We start from the raw sequence: 21,939 nt of genomic DNA, 5'->3' as shown, positions 1-21,939 counted from the left end.
TCGTAGAGTCGTTTAGGTTGGAGAAGTCCTGTAAGGTCATCGGGGCCAACCAGCCCTGCTGTGCTGTGTGTCCTGCCAGGAGCCCAGCCTTTGTTGCTTTGAGGTAGGGGGCACTGGAGCCAGGGGTTACTGGGAGAGGGACAGGCCTGTGTAAGTGCCTCTGGAGAGCGCTGCCGTGTTGCTGTGCGCTGCTGAGGGATGGAGTTTGCTGTGCGGAGCTCAGTGGGAGCTTTGCCACTGTCTCAGCTGGGGCTGGGATTTCAATGTGACGTCTGTGAATGTCTGAAACTCGGAGTTTCTTGTGCCCAGGAGAATATTTCAACTACATAAGGACACAAACAATAAGGAGCTCATAAGAACAGATACCTCTGGTAAAGGCTGTGCTGTACTGGTGGCAATCATCTAAGGTTAGATTTTAGAGAGATGAAACCATATGGAAAATAAACCTCGGCGAAGTGTGGGTGGAGCTGGTTGAGCAGCAACACGTTAATGCTGAGCTGGAACCGAGCGTGCCGGGTTCATCCTGACCTCTCCACACAAGCATGTTGCTGGTGAAACGAGGGCTCAAATTGGCCACAGTTAGTCCCAAAGAGTTTTGTTCTTTGTGAAGTACTGCATCATCCGTGCAGTCAGAGGTTTGCTATTTGAAGGCATGTAGTCGTGCTCTGGCTGTGTGTCCTGCCAGTATTGTCCTCGCTGGGGAAGGGGTGAGACGAGCAATCCAAGATAGGAAAAAATGAGGTTCACCCTGATCTGCTGGCCAACGTGTCTGCATCAGCCACCACTGCTCTGGAGCCTGGAGAAAGGCAGAGGAGCGCCTTGCTGCACCCTTTGGTGGCACGCCGGTGGGTCTCTGCCTGCAGCCCCACTGTACGCAGGGCTGGCTGTGCTCTGGGATCTGGAGGCCCACAGCCAGCGCTCTGAGCACCACCTGTGCAGTGCCTGCTGCCCCGAGGGCAGGGGAGCGGTCCCCAAACCACTGGGTGCAGCTGCTCTGTGTCTCAGCAGGGTCCTGCCGTTCATCCCGTGTGCTGCTGCAGGGCCTTTGTTTGCCAAGGAATTTTGTTTTCTCCAATATCCCTGCTGCTGCATTTCAGCAGAGCCGAGGAAATAATTTTCTGCCTCTCATCCTGCATTGTAAATAGCAGGAGTGCTCCTACTGGAAACTACTTTCATATAAAAAGGACCAAACAAAACTGGAAAGAAAAGCAGCAAATGGCGAAAGCTGATTGCCCAGCAGAGTTTGAGGGAACTTGAGGAACTGTGTTGCGCACTGGTTGCAGAACAGCTCATCTGGGGGTTAATTGGCGCTGTGTTTTTGTGTATTTTGAGTCAGACCAGCTCGTGTGGAAATGGGACCAGCCGTACGAGTTTCTGGCATGCTTTGCTTTCTCCTGCATTAATTCCAGCCCAACCCTTAATTTTGTTTTTTGCTGTGAACCTTTCACATGTAGAATGCAGCAACACCCCTGCAGGCCGGTGTCCTGCTGGGCTCCGTGTGGTGGCTGCAGGTGGCTGCCCTGTGCCATGTGCTTGGCGGTGCTCCGTCAGTGCCTGTGCTGTGCTGGAGCTGTGGGCAGGTGTCGGTGTCAGGACTAACGGCGGAATGGGCCGCAGAGCTCAGACCGGGGGAAAAGTAGCAAGAGAGGGAATGGAAGAGATTGGAGAAGCTTTGTTGGTATTCTTCGTATCTCTGCGCGTTGCCATATCTGTTAAGAGCTGTTCAAGAAAGCACCTCAGGCTGTAATTCTCTATGAAGTGAGCTAGGGATCAGAATTGTGTTTAAAAAAAAAAGAAGAAAAACAACACAAAAACAAACCTCTACCAAATGGGCTCAGCAGAGCAGAGAGCTGCGAAGCAAGTCCCGCATTGGCAGCAGTGGGAGTGGGAGTGTGAAATCCATGCGGGATGTAATGGAACTTCCACTGACCTTGTGTGGGAACGAAGCTCTCATCAACACGGAGTGTGAAAGCTTTAACAGCGGTTTGTTAGGAACTGGTACTGCGTCCTGTGGGAACATACTGGGGGTTTTTAGGAGGCTTAATTCAAGGCAGCTGCTCCTTGCCCAGCAGTGCTGGTGGGTGGCAGCAGCAGCGCCTGGTGGATCCTGGAGCAGCGCTGCACACCAGCCGGCGTTGCCCCGTGTGCTGTCCTGCCCCACCTGCTGGCGCTGTGTGGCTGTCCCTGGGGTCCCCCAGCGCCAGCTCCTGAGGGAGCAGAGCTGCCCTGCCCACCTGCGTGGCCTCTGCAGAGCCTTGTCAGCACACTCGCTGTTTCCAAGGTGCTTCGTATTTTTAGGTGACCTTCGTGCAGCCTCTGGTCCTGTTAGTGCTGCTGTCCAGTTAAGCAGTGATGAGGTTGATGCAGGTGTCCTTGTTCACACCTCAAAGCTCACCTGGCAGGCTCTGACAGGCCCTGTGTTTCCTATCAGGAGGAGATGCTGATAAACAACAGTGCCTACAGTGGCAGCTGGAATCTCCTCTGTGTGGGATCCTTGCTCAGTGAAGGAGCTCAGAACTGTCTGTGACTCATCTCTGATTTCCGTTGGTGCCTTGTGTGGTTACTGATCAAGAAATTATCAGTTCAGTGTTCAGTGTGGAGTAAGGGTTGGGCAGGACGGCGCAGTGCCGTGGCCATGGGGCTCTGAGCCCTGCAGGCTGCTGCTGCACTGGGGCCACTCATGAGCAAAGTGTTCCACAGGCAGGCGTGGATAAAATGAGAGCATCACTGACCTTCAGAGCGGCAACCAGACAGCTCTGCAGGTCAGGTTCGGTGTGCTTACGTAGATGATTATTTTGACAAAAAAAGTTTTTGATGTGAGACTGGTGAATGCGATTTTCCGGTTCTTGTTCTGTTTGCTTTGTTGCACTTTGAATTGAGGGGGACTTGCTCCAGGCACTCGGATGGCCCTCTGCGTGTAGCTGTAACTTACCCTGTTTTTTCTCCCTTGTGCGTCCCCAGAGATCCGCACACAGCTGGTGGAGCAGTTCAAATGCCTGGAGCAGCAGTCGGAGTCGCGCCTGCAGCTGCTGCAGGACCTGCAGGAGTTCTTCCGCAGGAAGGCCGAGATCGAGCTGGAGTACTCCCGCAGCCTGGAGAAGCTGGCCGAGCGCTTCTCCTCCAAGATCCGCGGCTCCCGTGAGCACCAGTTCAAGTAAGTGGGCATCACAGGGTGGAGGGGAGCTGAGCACTGGGCTTGAGCGGGTTTCTGTAGTTGCAGAGTCCGAAAGTGCATTAAACTGAGTAGCGTTGGCCCTTGTCCGTGTCACCACGGTGTGGAGTTCACAAAGAGCCAGCAGCATCACACACCTTTCCTGCTGGGATGGGATTTGCTGCGCGCTGCTTTGAGCGGTAGAACAAAAGCTGAGGTCTGGCTGAGGAGCTGTGCAGCCCTGGCGTTGTTCTGTGGGAGGCCCAGGTCCATCTGTGGGTTTGGTGGTGCGCACAGCGCCGGCCCTTTTGGTCTGTCGGTGTCAGAATGCACCACGCTGTGATAGAGCTGCTTTCTGGCTTGGGAGCAGCTTGTGGAAATGTAATTTATTATGCTCCTTAAAAATGAAATATGTATGTTTTCTGTGTAAATATTTTAAAACAAAGTTTTGCAATAGGAAGTACAAACTGAATCTGGAATAGTGTGAAACTCAAACTCATGGTGAAAACTGAAGGATCCTTGAATGTGTGAATATGTGCAAGTTTCCAACAGCAGCCTCTCTTGAGAATAAGCATACTCTCAAATATGGATGGAACAAGATAAATTAAAAAACAAAACAAGCAAAAAAAGAACTTGAGGAGGGGACGTTCTGTGTGCCTACAGGGGATGGAGCTGGGGGTCCTGGGAGCAGTGCTGCTGTGCAGTGGCCCTGTGTGCTGGCACCACACAGCCATCCCTGCACCGAGCTGACGTTCCTCGCCTTGGTCTCCCAGAGCACTCATCTCTGATGGCTGTGTCCCTGAATTCAGTGGGGAGCTCGTGCCTTTTGCTGAAGATGAACCAGGTGTCATTCAATCCATAGGCCAGTGAACGTGGCCATTTTCCTAGGAAGTGGAGGTTTTGCCTGTTAGGTGCACTTAGCCTCACTAATCCCCGACTCTTCTCGCTCTATAACCTCCTGTGATTATTTTTTCCCGTTTCAACTGCAAGAACAGCAATTTCTGCTGTTACATTACTAAATCCTATTTATTCCATATTAGTAAATCCCATTTAATCTGTTTACTCGGTCTCTCTGGTGAGCAGGGGTTTGTAGTTGACTCGCACAGAACTCTGCTCACAGGGAGTTGCTGTTTTATGCTGCCTCTCAGCCGTGCGATGCGGGGTGGGCAGCTGGGCAGGGCCAGGATGGGAGGCAGCAGGCTGTGCAGGGTGCCTGTGCCTTGGTGCTGCCAAGGGTGCTGGGGCACGGCTCCGTTACGTGTAGGACAGGTGCTCGTGCTGTGAGGTGCCGGCAGGTGACAGTAGTTTCTGCTGCTTTGCAGTGCTCAGGCACTGGCAGGGTCAGCTCTGCAGTGTGTGCTGCTGTGCTGCTCTGCAGGAACGCTGTCACTGGGGAGGCAGTGCAGGCGGAGGGCTGGCACTGTTAGGGCTGGCTGTGTTAGCTCCTTGTCTGGAGGCTCTCCGTGCATCGCAGTTGGGCAGTGGAAATGCTCTGTTTCAGATGTGTCGTTTTGAAAACTTCACTTCACTTTATTTGCCATTTATACTAAGTATAATACATGGGAAAGGGAAAGGGAAGAGACAAGAAGACAAGCATGTCCCCACAGTCTGGGGACAAACAGTGGGTATTAATGAAAACTGGGAGACTGTTGTCACAGACCGCCTTGCCCTCCCAATACCATGAGTACTGAGCAGTGGGTGCAGGCGTGCAGAATGTCAGCACTGAAGGCTGTGCTCCGGACCATGCCAAATTCCAGCTGGTGTGTGCTGTGCAAGAAGGTGCTGTTAAAGGGCTGACAGCATTCACTGGAAAACTGCGTGCCTTCCTGACTTGTCCCATTCACCCTTCTGCTTTTTTTTTTTATTCCCCTAGGAAGGATCAGCACCTCCTCTCCCCAGTGAACTGCTGGTACCTGGTGCTGACGCAGACCCGTCGGGAGAGCAGGGATCACGCCACCCTGAACGACATCTTCACAAACAATGTCATCGTGCGGCTGTCGCAGATCAGCGAGGATGTCATCAGGCTCTTCAAGAAGGTAACGCTGCTGTGCGGGGAGCTCTGTGCTGTGGGGATCTGTCCTTAGGTTTTAATTTGGAAATATATGTATGCATTGTGGACTTCTACACAAACGGGAGGCTTTTTTGAGGATGGAGGATGAATCTACTTATTGGGCATTTGATTTTTTGAGACTGTGCTTAGCCATGTTTCTGGCTTAGCACTACAGAACCCCGTGTAAAGTCCTAGTGTAAAGGCAAGCTTGAGACCAGTTGGAGAACACCATGGGTTTGTCATCCTGGACCAGCACAGCAGCAGGCTTTAGCAGGCAGAGAAGCAAAGTTGCGCCCAGAGCTACAGCAGCAGTGTTGGTGTCCGGGTACAGGCTGTTATCTCTGCCCCGTGGTTCTTTGGGTAGGTGTAGGAAAGCACTGGTAAAAGCTAGAGGAAGCAGTGAGACTTTAAATATGTGTCTCAACTCAGTGAGAAAACCGGAGAGGAGCTGGAACTCTTGAACATCAAAATGTAACACCAGAGTAAGGCAGCCAAATAAAATTCTGAGGCAGTTTGCTAAAGACATAAAGCTATTAAAAACTTCTCTAAAATCAGAAGAAAGAAAAGGGACACAGGATGTGAAGGAGAATAGATGTTTGAAGTACAAAAAGAGCAGGAGGTAACAGCCAAAGGCTGCCTGGCTTCGTCTGGGTGCCTGGAATGGAAATGTGTGGAGATCTGCTTGGGGGCAGGGAAGCAGCACCAGCTGCAGGAACCTCTCCCAGCCGAACCTCCAGTGGATGTTTTAGAGCAAACCGACACAAGGGCCTGTTGCTTAGAATTCTTTCCAGATACTCTTTGTTCAAGAGTTTTAAAGAAATGAGATATAAAGCTCTGAAGTGACAAGCAGTGACGTGTGACCTAATGCTGAAACTGGCGTCAGTGCTGGAGAAACGAAGGGTGGAAAATGTGATGACTTCTTTTTTTGTTTAAAGACTCCTGGAGGGCTTCAGAGAGCAGAATAGCAATCTGACTTTAAAAACAGACTGGTTGGTTGAAACTTCAGTAAAGAGCAGGATTACAGATGTACAGCCAAGTACAACCAGGGGGAGCGAGTGTGGCTTTCTGAAGAGGAAAGTCATGCCTTGGAAGCCCGGTGGAAGTGTTTTTGGGAGCCAGTGATCACGAGAGCAGGTTGGCATGGTACCTTCAGTGTCTTACAGCCTTTAGAAAAGGCTCTTGCTGAAGTTCTTGAAGAAAAGTTGTTGAGGAATAAGGAAAGAGCGTTTGTGTTGTGCATGAGTGGCTGATTGAAGACAGAACCAGAGAAAGAGGAATGTTAGTGGAGTTTGTAATCATTTGGAAAAAGGACAAGCAGCAGGCTGACAAAGTCTGCTGAAAGGAGAAGGTGACAAGGAAAGACTTTTTATGTTGTTATTACTACGTGTATTTTATGACATTTGCGCTATTCTGGGTGATATTACTTTTGGAAGCTGTGTGGGTAACCTGAGCCCTCAGGCGGTCAGAAGGGCTTGTGAAGGAGTTGTCTCCATCACTGCTGCTGGCAGTGGGGCACGGCCTGGGCTCTGGGCTCGTGGCCTGCAGCTCCTGGGGCTCCCGCGCTGCCCGGCCCTGCGCTGGGCCGTCGCTCCGACACTCTTGATGCTGCAACTTGTTTTCAGTGGGTGGGTGGAGAATTGCAGCTCAAGGAGCAGGGCAGGGGCTGTGGGATGACTCCAACAGGAGCAGCATTCTGAAGTCTGGTTATCTTGGAATTTTAGCCCAGCTGGAGAGTAAATGAAACGCGATGCTTTTATGACTAGTTTCCTCCTCCTTATGGATCTGACCTAGGAATTAGGCCGCAAGGGCAGGTTTGGAGTCGTTCTGATGAGAGATGTCATCCCTTTTCCAGTCCTGGTTAATTCTAAGCTGTCACAACCTCCCTCCCATTTTCATGTTACCCTGAACTCGGTTTTGAGCCATGCGGAGTCTATCCGGCCTTCACTAGGCTGCGGTGGTGTGCATCACTGCAAACCACAGGACAAGTCCAGCCGCCACTCACGTGAGGGTACAGATGTTGGAAGCATTTTTCTTGTAGTAATTCAGTCTTCAGCCAGGTGAAGATGAAGTATTTCATCCTTTTGGTGGAATTATTTCTTAGTGTTTGTTTTTCCTCCATCTCCTTACACTGTATGGAAATTCTTGCTCCTTACTTTTTCCTCCCCCGTCTTTTGCTCAGAGAGGTGAAGTAGCAGCAGCTCTGTCTGCAGCCTGCCAAAGCCAGTGCCTGCTTTTAATCAGAGGGAAGCTTTGCAATTGAGTCCCGGGGATCTGTGATTTCACTTGCATTTGTCCCTGGAGGCTTAAATTGTAGCAGGACTCGCATGTCCTTGGGAGTAGTGATCAGCTCAATCACCAAAAGGGTGTTTGATGTCATCGTTTGTCCTTAATGGGGTTAGGGAGGTTGACTTTTTGGGGTATCATACAATGGCTTAGGTAGGAAAGGACCTTAAAGATCATCTCATTCCAACCCCCCTGCAAGGTTGCTTTCTTAACCTATTACATACTGTGCTCGAAGTGGAATATGGGGCTGCGCTCTGTAGCAGTGCTTGGTGGAGAAGCACGTCTGTGGGAGTAAGAGCATCCTGATAAAAGGCTTATTAGACATCAGGTCCAGCCTTGCAGCTGGTGCTAGATTGCTCAGAGTAGGTGTCCTTCAGTATTTCATCTGATCTGGTTTTGAATATGAGTAAAGATCATGGGACACTGCTGGTGACACTGCCATGTGGGTGCAGAACGAGCAAGCCAGCTCCAAAGGGTTAAAGGCAGCCACAGATGTGGTTCAGCTGCTTGGTTTTGCTGCAGATTGCTCTTTGATGGTAAATTAAGGTAACATTATTTTCCAGAGATGTCACTTTTAATTCCTCCCATCTAGAATTTATTAATGGATTGTGACATGCTGCGGTTACACGGAGGAACTGGAAGGTTTTGTTTTGTGCTTTCATTATGTAAATGTAAACAATTGCTGCGAAGCAGCAGCTACATAATATCTGGGGTATGAGGATGTGCATAATCGAGAAGCAATTGATCACTGCCATGCTAACTTGCCAATGGAGGTGCTGAGTGCTGAGCTGATCTGCCCAGACTGCTCTGTGCCTCGCTCAGCTCCACTCTCCCACGCTGTACCCCGGGTGCCCCGCAGCCCTTCCAGCAGCTGCCGGGGCTGCTGTGTCCCTTCCATGTTTTCCACAGCTGGATTGCTTCCTCTTGGCTTTGTAAGTGATGACTTCTTTACTTTGAAAGTAAGGAGGAAGCCTTGCAGGGAAAAATGCAACCCCTCCTCTCATTGTCCGCTGCTTTTTAATATCGCAGAGCGCTGTGAAGTAGGGGAAGAGCCTGCAGCCCTGGGGGAGCTGGAACTTGGTGAGGGCTGGCTTTCAGGACAATGCTGGTGGCATTCAGGGTTTTGATGAGGTTTGGTGGGATGGAACATGAGGCATGTTGTGCAGCTGGTTTTTGAAACTCCTCCTCCCGGAGAACCTTCGTAGAGCTGCAGCATGTATAAAGGCATTGCTGGAAACAGAGCAGAGAACATTGATGCAGGGACACAACGCTGAGGCAGCACTGCTGGTCTGAGCTGTGCTGCAGTGCTCCCAGGCTGCTGTTATGCACTGTGGCAGTGTGCTCGTGTCCCACAGGGTCCAGCTGGAGGTGTAATGAAGCGGTGTCTGTCTGGAAGGAAGCTCCGTTCTGTTTCTTGAAACAAGAGCTCTTTGTTGCTGGCATTGTGTTGCTTCTTCCTGCTACTTTGTCTTCAGCACAGGAACTTGGACAAACCTGCAGAGCCAAAGTTACTGCTGTTCCATTGAGAACTCCTTTGGTTGAAGTGAGTGGCATAAAGCAGCAGCTAAATTGGGGAATGGTGCCTGACAGTTCAGCCACTGCGTGGCATTTTGGCTTTGTTTGCAATACATAAACACCAGTTTTCTATTACAGAAAGGGCAGACAGCAGGACTGGGACAGGTGAGGTGAATCTGTCAGCTCTCACCTGCCCATGTCCAGGAGAGGCTCTGATGCTATTGAGCCAAGTGCTGCTCACCCTGGTCCCCATCAGTTGGCTGCAGGGCTCTTGGGTACTGTCTGCACAGAAGTAGGTCTGTAAACACAGTGCACACCTGTGGTCCCTCCACGGCAATGAGACTCATGTGAACAGGAACCGAGCCATTTCTTTGTGCTCTATTTAAATGTCTAAAATTAGCTTTGAAAATGATGGCTTTGTGGGCTCCCCCTGGGCTGCACAAGAAAGCAAGGACAGTGGCTACAGCTGGGCCATTGGTTGTGGGAAGAGCTCGCTTTGGGACCCGAGCTCTAGTTCCTGCAGAGGAGGGGCAGCTGGAAGTGCTGGGTGCCCCTGCCCTCATCTTCTGCACGCTTGGGACTTGGGGTCCAACAGGCCCCCGTGCAGATCCCTGCTGAAGCAGCTCACGTCCTGGATGCTCCCTGTGATGTGGTGGTGCCTGCTGCTGCTGGCTCTGGTGCTTGCTCCGAATGAGAGTCCCAAGACCAGGCAGTTGAAGGTGGGGGCAGAGGGGCTGGGGCTTCTCAGCAGCTGTCCAGGCACTCAGCACCTCCTGCTAACTGCCCTCTGCTTGGTGCTGCAGTTTGAGCAGGAGCTGCGTGTCAGAGCTGGCTGTGGAGGGCCTGAATTCCAGTACTGTGGTGCTGGTTCCCAGATAGCTGCAGTGAGCTGTGACACTGTGCGCCCTTATCCTGTACTTTTCTTGCTTCACTCTTTGCATTAAATTCTAATTATTGATAATCTGACGTTAAACTTGTGATATATATAGGTTTCCTAGTTGGCTTTCATGAGAATTCTGTGTCTTCACTCAGCCAGTAAGCCAATGGGACGGTTTTGCCTTATATGCAAGATGCATGGAATTATTTGAGGAATCTGAAATAAACTGGGTTTTTTTTCTTAACTTGCCATCTTTGTTTTGTGTTTTGAAGGGGAATCTGCGCTTAGTTTAAACATATCTTCAAGTTATAATTAATGTTTCCTAGCCAAGAAGATTCCACCAAGAGATTTGTGGTATAATTACAGGGGAGGCAGAGAGCAGCAGCCGTGCAGCTGCACAGCACCCACTGCTGGGTTTGGGTGCAGCCCCCCGGTGCTGCTCTGCTCTGTGCTGGGGGAGCACAGCACCGCAGGAGTAGATGGGCTCAGTGGAAGGGGGTGGAGAGAAAGAGGCCGTGGGCTTCAAAGCTCACAGTGCGCTTTATCCTGAGCTTGCTGAACTTTGACTGTTGTGGTTGTGAAATTGGAAACTTCATTATGTAACTGTGGTGCAGTCATTTCACAATGCTGTGGCCGGCTCAGGTCAGAGCAGTGACAGTGAGCGCTGAGGGCAGAGCAGGGATGGTGGCTTATGGCTGCTGTGACAGCAAAACGTGAAGTGTTTGGGCTGAGAGTCCTGATAATTCTTATTCTGAAGCGCAGAGTTGGCCATCTGGCAGCGGGTGTCTGTAATAAACCTGTCAAATCAAAACAGAGTGGCAGGTGATGCTGCAGCTGAGGAGTGCATACAGAGGCAGTTAGGGTACCCACAGGTGTTTGCTTTTGTTATACAGGGCAGTCAGTGTGGTGCTGACGTGGCTGTGGGAGGAGTGCAGCACTCAACCACATTCAGTTATGGGGTTTTGTCGAAAAGTAGGCAGTCGAGCTGTGATGCGCTGCTCTGGCTGTGAGGCAGCCCTGCTTCCCTGCTGGCTGCAGCCTGTGTGTGGAGCAGGGCACGTGGTGTTCCCAGTGGGCTGCTGGAATTCCAGCTCCATCCTGGGCTACTGCACGATGATAATGGAATGGTGTGTGCTGATCTGCATTATTGTCTTGGAAGCTGGGGTTGGGTGATGCATGCACCAGCACAGACCTCAAATAAAAGTGCAGCAGTTCCCAAACAGCATGAGGATTTGCTGTACTGTGTGTGTTCGTGTTTATACGTTCTGTTTTGTTAAGGATTTGTAGCAAATTAAAGCAGCATTTTGATTTCCCTTATTTCTAAATGTCGCTGTCATGGGCAGACTGGAAGAGGAGGCCATCTGTATTTTGGTTTTAATGTTTAGAGATGGAAAAAATGGAGCCCAGCTGTGGGCTGGCAGCCCCATTGATGCTGCCTTTGCAGCTTCTGGAGCAGGAAGGACATTAGACAGGGTTTGTGCAGTGTTGTAAATAAGGCCCCTGAGGCATTTCTCATGCTGTGAAGCCATTTCATTTTTAAAAATAATATCTGTACTTAAAATGTGCCGTTGTTTTTTAACTCTGCTGCAGAGCAAAGAGTGGAAAAGCCTTGTGACAGGCAGAGGAGTGGTGCGGGCAGATCTCTGGGGGCACAAGGCATGAAGAAAGGCATTTCCAAACCCAGCTGTGCTGCTAAGGTCCACCCACTGCACTGAGAAATGAAAGAAGGAAAGGAAAACCCTGCAGGCATGATAGCAATGTGAAAAATGCAGCTAGCTATCAGCGGCCTAAATACGTTGCTATGTTTTGTTCTCTGTGGAATGGGTGTGAACGCATTTCCAGGAGATGAGCAGGACTCTCTTGGACACGGGAGCTGGGAGGCCTGGGACAGATGCTTCGTGCCTCACTGCACTTGGGTTCGCCACGCAGTTTACAAAGGCAGAGGAAAACAATTCCTGCTTCCTGGCCAGCTTCCCTGTTTGTGGGCTGTGTACTTCTAGGCAGTGCTCCTCCATTGCTCCTTACTGCTTAAGTTTGCTACTATGAGGATGGTGAGGTGCTGGAACGGCTGCCCAGAGAGGCTGTGGATGCCCCGTCCATCCCTGGAGGTGTTCAAGCCAGACTGCATGGGGCCCTGGGCAGCCTGGGCCGGTGTTAAATGTGGAGGTTGGTGGCCCTGCATGCAGCAGGGGGTTGGAGATTCATGATCCTTGAGTTTCCTTCCAACCCAAGGCATTCTATGATTGCTTCAGGCCACTGTGTGCCTCGGCTTGATGAGTCGGGGAAGGCCGTCAGCTCAGCTCACCTCCCTGGGGCTGGGCACTCCTGTGGGCCCCGTTTTCTCACTCTGTCTCGTGACACCATTGGGTACCAAGGCCCCAGATCCCACCACGCACACACTGGTGGCTCGCTGCTGCCAGCCCTGCTGACTGCTGGCCCTGCAGGGCTCTGGTGCCGTGGTGGTGGGCCTGGGAAATGTGCTGGCAGGAGAGGATTGAAAGAGGTGTGTGTGGAATATTTGAAAGTCCTGTGATTTTACTCTCCCTCAAAAATGTATTTTGCTTTCAGAAATGCACATTGTGAGCATGACAGTGTCAATTCTTATTCTTTTTGTCTTCCAGAGTAAGGAAATTGGCTTACAGATGCATGAAGAACTCCTGAAAGTCACCAATGAGCTGTACACGGTAAGCGTGCACTCCTGGCTCTCACGCTGTGTGCAGTGCAGGAGCACAGCAGTGTGACTGTCAGAGCAAACTGTCTGTCAGGCTCTGCAGGCACCTCGGGGGGCTCTCGCCCTGTGCCTTGCTGCACTCCAGCCTTGTGTTCTGTTCATTAGGAATGTTTCACCCGTTGCTTCGATGAAGTGGAGGGGAATTTCCATTTGTCAGGTGGTGAAGAGCTTCTGTGTCTTCATCAGGCAGTGGATGGCGCCGTCCACATGTTTGTAGATGAGATGTTCTGGGTGTGTTGCAGTGTGGCTCTGGTGCCTGCGAGGCCCTTGCCTGCTGTGCCCTGTGCACAGTGCTGCCTCCGGACCTTTCTTGACATTCTGTGGGCTGGTGCTTTTGGCCAGACACTGATGGCTCCCAGGCTGCGCTCGGAGCTGGCAGAGCTGATCTGTGGCTGGAACTTGACCTGCTGATGTTGTGCTGGCTGGAGGGTTCTGGCTGAGCACACCTTCACAGGGCGCTGGTCTGGGTGTGCTCTGCTCCACCTCCCGGCTCAGAGGTGCACTTTGGTTCCACTGCCCTGGCTGAAGTCAGTGCTGTTATTCTGGGCAAGTGGGTTGCCATAGTAAAAGTCTTTGTGCTGCTTCTGGCTCTTGCCCCACAGACTTTTGTTCTAATTTTGCATTTTGGGATCAGTGATGAAGTGTAATGTTTTCTCCTGGAAGAAAGAGATGATGTATTTGCTTTCTTCCTGTCTGTATGCTTCTGTTACACAAATGACACAGCAGAAGGTTTATACCTAAACTACCATTTTATTCCACTTTTTTGAAAAATAGACCTAAGCTACAGAGTGTGAGTGATACCACTTGGAATTTCTGGCACAGAACTTCTCTTTGCAGGTTTGTTTCTGCATTGGTTGTTGAAGGACAGCTTTTGTGAGACCTGCAGCGTGGGTGGGCAGCCAGGTTGGATAAAAAGCCTGCAAGAGATCTGGGATTGCATTGTCGATTGTTGAATGTCACAAGCTGCATTAATGACAGTGACTAGTTAAGATTAATTACAGCGGCAGGAAGGCAGATGCATAGCAAGCAGAAAACTAAAAGGGCTGGATTGGCCTTGATGCCTGTGGAGCAGCGCACTCAGAGCACAGCCCTGGGACAGCAGCATCACCTGAGGGACACCACTGCGTCTGTGAGCATCGGAAGCATTCTGGGGGCTGAACTGCAGGGAAAGGAACTGCAAGGAAAACAGCGTAATTTTGGTCCTCTTGGAGTCTGTGGCAAAACTTGTTTCCACGAGAACAGAGAGAGCACTGTGTTTACTGCTTTGCTCCCACCTGCAGAGCAGAGGTGTCTGAATGGTCAGACAGACTGGAATGGCTGGAGGAGCTCTGCAGTTCCTTTGAGCTGACGTTGCTACTAAGATGGCAGACCAGTTACATCATCCTGCTGGGGGAGAGTGGGGAGAGGCATGCTTATCTCAGAAGTTACAGTGAAACATGAGTGAAAAGTTGGGCCTTATCAGACAAACAGGACTGCCTTAAGTCCCTCGGTACTGACCAGCTCACCTGCAGTCCCTAATCTCCTGTCCTTGCGGTTTCAGGTAGAAGAGGCCTGGTTGCATGCCTGGCTACAGGGTGATCCTGTGTGCTTGTGTTGTTGTGGGACATCTCAGGGCTGAGCTGTTGTGTTCATGGCAGCAGGCCGTGCGCCCAGGAGCTGCACCCTCGTAACCCTGGCTGCCGACAGAACCAGGTGCAGAACAAGGACCTCTGCCTCAATGGGCACAGCTTGTTCTTGTGAGATGTCATCCATGGGCAGGCAGCACAAGGAAAGCGTTTGTTCTACCTGTGGCCAAGCCTTGTATGTAGGACACGTGTGCTGGGTTGGGCTGCTTTGTAAGGCCTTGAGAGGGTAATTCTGGTCAGTGTGCAGAAACTGTGTAGTTTTTTTACAGGTTTCTGCAGTTTGCTGTCTCCAGCTTATGCCAAAGTGACTAAATACATTTCAGCCTAGTCTGTTCAGTGTGCATGCTATGGTGCTCACTGCAGAAACTGCAGTTTGGAATATGTGGCTCAAACATGCAGAATTTTGAAGCAGGCCATCTCAGAAAAGGGCAGGAGCCTTTGCTTGCTGTTCCTTGCAGCTGCCTAAAATAAATCCCAGGGATTCGTAAAGGCTTCCTTGCAGCAGCTGGAGGGCAATGGGCTCAGTGTTCATCTACCTGCTACCTGGAGCTGTGCTTAACCTCAGCCGTTTCAGGGGAATTCTGTTGCAGCTCTGCCTGGGCTGTCCTGTCCTGCGAGTGCCTGAGTGTTCTGCCAGAGCTCTGATCTTCAGTGAGAAGCCAGCCCTCTGCCTTGTCAGGGCAATGTGAACTGAGACATCCAGATCCCGAGGGGAAATGATAAAAGGGGACAGTGTGACTAAAGACATAAAGAGAGAAGAGCAGATGTGTTCCCCTTGCCAGTTCTATTAAAATGATCACGACTGTGCCCTTTGGGCTTCTGTATCCAAAACAAAATGCTGCAGTGGAGGCTGTGAGTTTTCCTGCAGCAGATCGGTGCTGTGTGTCCAGTCCCTGGTGGTGATGTTGGGTTTACAGTAAGAGATGTTGCTGTACTCTACCTGTCACTGACTGTGCTTATGGCAGCAGTGAGATGGGAATTCCGGGGTGATGGGAGAAAAACTCCATTTCTGCTTGAACTTGCAGCTCCTCCACCTTCAAGCTGAAATCTGTGGTTGGGATGGCAGAGCAGGGATGTGCACTGTCACACTGTTGGTTTAGCAAGTTCAGTTGCAGGAAGAGAGGGATTGGGTCCAAAGTGGTGTCAGGCTGATCATGTCCTCCTCGCAGTCTCTTGTTGTGGACGCCCCAATCCCATCTGCCAAGCACTGGAGGACATTTCTCATCTCCCTGTAGGAAGATGAGCCATTAATGCAGTATGTGCTGGAGGCATGGCCGTCTGCTCTTGCTGCAGTGGGGAAGCAGTGCATGGTGGTTGTAATGCCAGCACTGTGCTGTTTCAAAACAGGACTTGTTCTGGGGCTTTTTGCTCCCTTTTTGTTTCTTAATGCCATAGTAGCCTCAGACAGCCTTGGCACAGTGGGGACTGAGCTTCCCACTGCCACAGCTGTTGTTCTACCCTCGCATGTTGGTGCCTCCTGGCTGTGGAGCAGCTGTCTCACTCAGTCTTGTTCCCTCAGGTGATGAAGACCTACCACATGTATCATGCAGAAAGCATCAGTGCTGAGAGCAAGCTGAAGGAGGCAGAGAAGCAGGAGGAAAAGCAGTTCAACAAGTCAGGGGATGTCAGCGTGAACCTTCTGCGGCACGAGGAGAGGCCACAGCGGCGGAGCTCCGTCAAGAAGATTGAGAAGATGAAGGAGAAGGTGAGCGTGGGGTGAGGAGCCAGGCTGGAGCCCAGGGCTGTCTGGGGCTGCCTGTGCAGTGGGAGCTTAGCTCTGATCCATTTCACTTCTGTGCAGCTGCTCCTGTCTCCCTGGAGGACATTAGGAAGTGTAGCTGTACCTGCACTCGGGTGTTTTGCTGTTGACAGTGACCTATAGCTGTCTCAGGGTACCTTGAGACAGAATAAAAATGTCTTGGATATATAAGTGCTTTTCATGTATAGGCTGCCTGGGATTTAAGGTGCAGCCCTTGGATGGTTTGCTAGTCAAAATGTGTGACACCACTCTAGCTTCAGCTTCTCCCTGGGTGTTGGGATCTTTAAAACTGATTAATTCTTCTGTTAATTTCTGAGAATAGCAATAGCTTCTTAAGCGTGTGTGTCGGCCCAGCACTGGGGCGCTGTCATGCAGCAGACCTCTGGGAAGGGTTGATCTTCTGTGCTAAACCTTCAGGCTAGTGATCTTCCTGAGCAAATGCCCCAAATCCAAGCACATCTGCTATTGCAGTTTAGAATTCTGGGTACTGTTCTTAATTTTGGAGTTTGGGCCTCTGGGACAGATTCCACTTTGATACAGCTGCTTAAACCTGGAGTAAATCCAGATGCATGTCAGCATATCTGGGAGGAAAATTTGGCCCCCCAGTTGTGATTGTTGCCAAAGCTTCCATGAATGCACAGATAAAGGAAGAACAGCTGTGCTTGGGATGCTGTAGATACGTCTGAGCAGAATGCGCCTGTTGTGCATTGGTTGATTGTACCAGGGATGTCCAGATGTGATCCCTCCAGCCTGGCAAAGATGCCTGTTTTCATACCTGATACCAAACTTCATTAATTCATGTGTCACACCTTGGCTCTGGGGCGCTGTGGGGCCCTGCAGGCAAGAGGGACTGTGACAGGAACATCCTGTATAGGCTCTAATGCTCCGTTTTGCTTTTTCAGAGACAAGCCAAATACTCTGAAAACAAGCTGAAGTGTACTAAAGCCAGGAATGACTACCTGCTGAACCTGGCAGCCACCAACGCAGCTGTCAGTAAATACTATATCCACGATGTCTCTGACCTCATTGATGTAAGTGCTTCCTCTGCATGCATCCTGCCTGCTTGGCACTGATGAGCGCACAGCTCAATCTTAGACGTGGTTTGGTTCCTAAATGCACTTGTGACCACGTGACAGCAATGAAGGAGAATTTGTTTGGACTTTAAAATGTGCTCACTTAGGCCTGATAATGTGCTGTAAGCTTGGATTTTTCCCCATTTTTTTTTCCCCTTGCAGTTGCATGCATGCATGTGACTTCCTTCTCAGCTGAGGTAGGTGTGTATGAACAGCACTGGAGCTGTCACTGTATGGTACTCAGCCTGCTGAATTTTATGGTGGTTGCATGACCACACAACAAAGTAATCAATTTATATTTATGCTATATTGAAGCTTCTGTTATTGTTGTCTGGAAAAAAGAAACAGTTTTGGTTTTAACTGCATGGTATGAGCCAACATGCATAGCAGTGCTTTCAGGAGTGCACAGGCAGTGGAGCCCAGACTTGGAGCCAGCTCCGTGTATCTTCTGTGTGGCATCACAAGCAGGCTGTGGTCTGGGTGTCACTGTATGTTGGTTTTGGCTTAGGAATCGTGCAGAAATGGTGCTTCCTTCAATATTAAATGGCAGCCTCATTCTCTGTGGCTCTCGCACGTAGTGTTTCCTGCAGCTGGAGCTTTTTGAAGTCCAGAGCTCGTGCTCTGTAGAATTTGTAGAATTGAGTAGAATTTGCCTTGGGGCAAACCAGGTGGTCCTCAGGTTTCCTCCTGGCCCAGCCATTGGTCTGCATTTGAAATAGATAATCTCTCGTAAAAATTACATGCATCCTCGTTTTTGTTGTTGAAAACAGAAACCTGTTCTTTGTGCCATGTGCATCTGCAGATTCTATCAGTTTGGGTAGGTGCTGAGCACTCCTGAGCGCTGGTGGCAGTAAAGCAGATGGAAGTGCTTCCCTTTCTAGGAAAGGCTCCTGCTGAGTTATATCCAAAACATTCCTTGTAGAAAATTGCCTCAGGGCAGCAACTCCCAGGAGCAGCTTTTGTGGAACTGACAGGAATTGAAAACGTGTGTGTATCAGGGACTCCTATGAGCTGCTTTTAAATGATTCAGGAAGAGAGTTTTCCATCTCTTCCTTTAGTAGGAGTCCTCACAGTGGTACAGATTGCACTGCGCAGCTCCTTCCTGCTAAGGCAGCTCAGTGAGCAGATCACTGCCCCACCTGTGAGCACCAGGTTGGCCTTCTGGCCTGCTAATCACTGAATGCATAATTAAAAAATGTGTCGAAGAGTTTATCTCCTTCTAACCAACTGATGTGTATGTGTTCTTCCAAGCATTAATTAAAATAAGTCTGATGCAAAACCCACTGAGGATGTCAAGATTTTAAGGTATGGTGAAATATATTCTTAGTATGTCCTTATTCTCTTTATTACTGCAGATGAGTTTAGCCTGGTTAGAAAGAATACTCAGTAACTCAAACATGAAAACGGTCAAGCAATGAGGTGTGATAACTCCTTCATTTACCCAAGGCATTTTCTTCCTGTGGTCCATTCTCTCTCCTCACACACACGCTTCTCTCCCTCATTGTGTTTTTTTTGTTCTTTAAGAAAGAACACCTTATTTTTGTGGAGTTTCTGAGCCTTTGATTTCCTGGAGAGGCGATGAGTTCCAGTTCAGTTCTGGCTGCTTATATTGTTCCTTCCAACTTTATTTCCTTGTGCTGACCCTTCCACTACAGTCAGCAGATGGCTTTTCTTCCACACTCCAGGAAATCCCTTGAGGGGACTTCAACTAAAACATTTTTGACGCTGTGCAACTAAATTCCCCTAATGACACATCCTGGTCACCAATGGAAACAAAATATTGGATGCGTGTGCTGTACGTGGGTGCTAATTTTAAATCCCCAAAGGGAGAGCAGTTCATCTGAACAGACTTCTGTACAAATGTTTGCAAGAGCATGGCACAGAAGGTTTCAGAAAGTTCCAGAGGAAAGGGATCCCATGTAATGCTTTCCATTGGTGCCCCTGCAGGCAGCGACGTTGTGCTTTCTGTCCGTATGTAATCTCTGTGAAGGAAAATGAAGAAAACAAGTGTTTTAGCTGTGATTTTAAAGTTAGCATTTCAATCTTAATAACTTAATGAGATGGTGCAATAGTGCCTTTCACTCAAGTGCTCGTGCTGCTTGCAGACACCAGGTTGGTGCAGTCAGCTGCTGTCTGGTGCCGTCCTGGTCCTTCATGGGGTGCAGCAGAGGCTGTGAGCGGAGGACGTGAGTTTTGCCCTCATGCCCAGTGCAGCTGCTGTGCTGTGCAGGGCCGCGTGGTATGGAGCTCCTGCACAGCATTCACACTGAGCAGAGCTGCCGCATGCAGTTTCTATCTGTACGTAAATCTGAACAGTCAGAGCTCTGGAGCAGCTGATCCAGCGGCGTTTCCCCAAATCCCAGAGGGCTCTGTGCTATTAGGCACAGCCTTGATGTTTCTTATGCCCTCGGCGGCACTGCAAAATGAGGCTGCTAGAACAAAGCCTCTGCTGATCTCCCACTCCGGTGAGAGATGAGGCCCCAGCTGTTCTGTGAGGGCGAGCTGTGCTCCCAGGGCCCGGCTGTGATGGCAGATGAAACACTTGGAGGGGCTGAGCCCTGCTGTGTCCAATGGCCTCGTTGGTCCTTCTGTAGGAAGGAGAAAAATAGGGAGGCGTATCAGGTTAGATTTGGGCTTAAAGTGCATCATTTGCCTCTTCCCTCAAAAGAATTGTGTTGCTATTAAGGCACCTGTGTTCTTGTTTCTGTCGGTAAGTGTGTGACCAAATTAATCTCTGTGGCCTTGAATGTGGAATGGAGATAAAGCTGTTTCCACTGCATGGAGCTCTCTGTTCAGTAGCTGTGTGCTATTTGAAGGCTCACACAGAGGATGTCACCAGGTCAGGGTGCGGTGTGGCAGTCAGTCAGCTCCCCCACATCGCCCTGAACCGCCACTGTGTCTGCGTGCATGGAGCTTTTGCTGCATTGGGACAAACAAACAGGTAAAGGAAGGGAACTCGTAGGGATGTTAAATTACTGTCGAAAGGTTTGGTCACTAGAAAATGCTGATAACATTGTTATTTTTAATAAGGTCAAGTGATGCTCGGGAAGCAGTTTGGGAAAGCCACTGGTAGCTGTAGCAGCAGAGCCAGGCAGCCGCCCTGCTGTGGGACTGGAGGGAATAGAAATGTGCTTTAGGGACAGCTTTCACTGGGCAGAGAACTGAGGCCTGAGGAGGCACTGGTGCTGCTCAGCAGTGCTTTGCTGTGCCCCAGGCGGCTGCAGCTGCTGGTGGTGATGCAGTGAGGAGCAGGATGTGCTGGGGCCAGAGCTAAGAGCAGAATTCTGCTCTGCAGTGACCTGTGGGCAGCCTGTGTGGCACGGCAGGCTGGCCCTGTGGAGGTGGCAATGGCAGCAGATGAGAATCCGGACGGACCTGCTGTGTTCTGAGCCTCATGCAGAGTGAGGGAATGAATGGGAGAAAAAGAATTGGCTTTGTGTGATCTTTTTCAAAGCAGGGCTGATGTGGCTGTAGGGGAGGGGAGAGCTGCACTGGCTCCATTTTCTTGCAGGAGTTGGACACCTTTTGTTCTCACACCAGTGCCCTGCTTTAGTAAATTCACGTTCTGTTTCTATTTGCAGGTGGTTAATAAAAAAGCTGCCATACTCCCTGCTTGTCAGCACGCCTTAAATTGTGATAATCCAATAGTAGTGCTTTTTTCTAAGCTGTTCTTAGCGTGCTCTGTTAAACTACGGAACCCGGCCAGCACTCATCTCTTTAACTTTGCCTGTCTTGGCTATAATAATACAGCAAAACTATGTGTTTTTTTTCCCCAAAGTTTGCGCCTAGTGAACGATTCTTTCCTCATGCAGACACCACAGACACTGAAATTGTCTCGCTAGGTTAATGAAGCCCACTTGCAGATTGTTTTATGGCTTGGAGTATCGTGCAGTCTATAAATTCTGCTGCTTGAGGGCTGTGAGCAGCCTTTGTCTGATGAACCTTGTTAGTGTGGCACAAAAAGGCAACAGGATGTTCCCTGGGAGAGAAGAATTCCTTCTCGACACTTTCTGTGCTTTTCCCAGTAGCGTGAACGAATAGCCTCAAGGTCCCAATGTCCTTTAGGAGATTAATTTACCAATGAGTTCATCTTGGAAAAAACCCAAACCAACACACATGCACAAAGGGCCTAAGAAGGTGTACATGGGAGAGGAGTGCAATAGGGAGATTAAGGGCCAGAGTGAAATGTGGGTCAGAAATCCTTTGGAAAGAAACCCCTTCTGGGTCTGCAGAGGTAATTACCATAGCGGGGTTTGGAAGGGGCCGCGTGGAGCTGCGCTCTGCAGTGCTGCAAGAAGGAGCATTGCTTGGAGGTGATCCAGCCTCGTGCTTCAGAGTTGGTTATGGAAGTCAGAGGGCCCCGTTCTTCCCCTGCTCCATCCCTGTGCGCTCACAGCTCCGTGTTTGGCTGAGAATGAATTGGGTTTTGGGGGCTCTGCAGTGCTCCCTCAGGTACCGAACCCGATGGCCACAGCCCTGCTCCTTTGGGAGAGGTGGTGTTGGAGCTGCAGGGCCGTGTGGGCACAGGGGCACACAGCCTCGTCCTGCAGGGAGCACGGCCGTGGGTTGGCTGCAGGGGGCAGGTGTGCAGCTGGCTCTGCCCCCAGACCTGCTGTCCTCATGTTGTTATGGAGCGGCTGTGCAGGGGTCGGTGGCAGCTCTGGGCTGTGGCTGCAGCTGTGCCCCCACCCTCAGCAGCCCTGTGCTGCTGGCCTTGTGCAGGGGCTGCGGGGCTGCAGGCACAGCTTTGTGCTGTGCAGCCTCTGGTGTGTCCCAGTGCGCTGGGCCAGGCATTCCCGTACCTGTGCTGGGGTGCTGTTGTGGCCAGGCTTGTTTCCGTGCTGATGGCTCTGAGGGACGTGTGGTGGCTGTAGG

At 50.5% G+C, this 21,939-nt stretch overlaps 1 protein-coding gene across 3 annotated transcripts in view; it reads left to right on the top strand.

The window, feature by feature from the left end:
- Window positions 1–5,108: 5,108 nt before the first annotated feature.
- The window catches only part of SRGAP3 (SLIT-ROBO Rho GTPase activating protein 3), a 38,834-nt gene continuing 22,003 nt past the window's right edge, over window positions 5,109–21,939 (top strand). For all 3 annotated transcript variants that reach the window (XM_042880845.1, XM_042880844.1, XM_042880846.1), the window contains exons 1-4: window positions 5,109–5,187; window positions 12,498–12,560; window positions 15,752–15,937; window positions 16,894–17,022. In XM_042880845.1, the coding sequence (XP_042736779.1) occupies window positions 12,519–12,560; window positions 15,752–15,937; window positions 16,894–17,022 (357 nt within the window). In that variant the 5' untranslated portion in view covers window positions 5,109–5,187; window positions 12,498–12,518. The remainder of the gene's footprint in view (window positions 5,188–12,497; window positions 12,561–15,751; window positions 15,938–16,893; window positions 17,023–21,939) is intronic.

The sequence above is a fragment of the Lagopus leucura genome, unplaced genomic scaffold, assembly GCF_019238085.1.
Source record: "Lagopus leucura isolate 7727_CA_CO unplaced genomic scaffold, USGS_WTPT01 Super-Scaffold_100028, whole genome shotgun sequence".
Lineage (NCBI taxonomy): Eukaryota > Metazoa > Chordata > Aves > Galliformes > Phasianidae > Lagopus > Lagopus leucura.
Note: the sequence above shows the minus strand (reverse complement) of the source record. Positions and strands in the feature narration are given on the sequence as shown.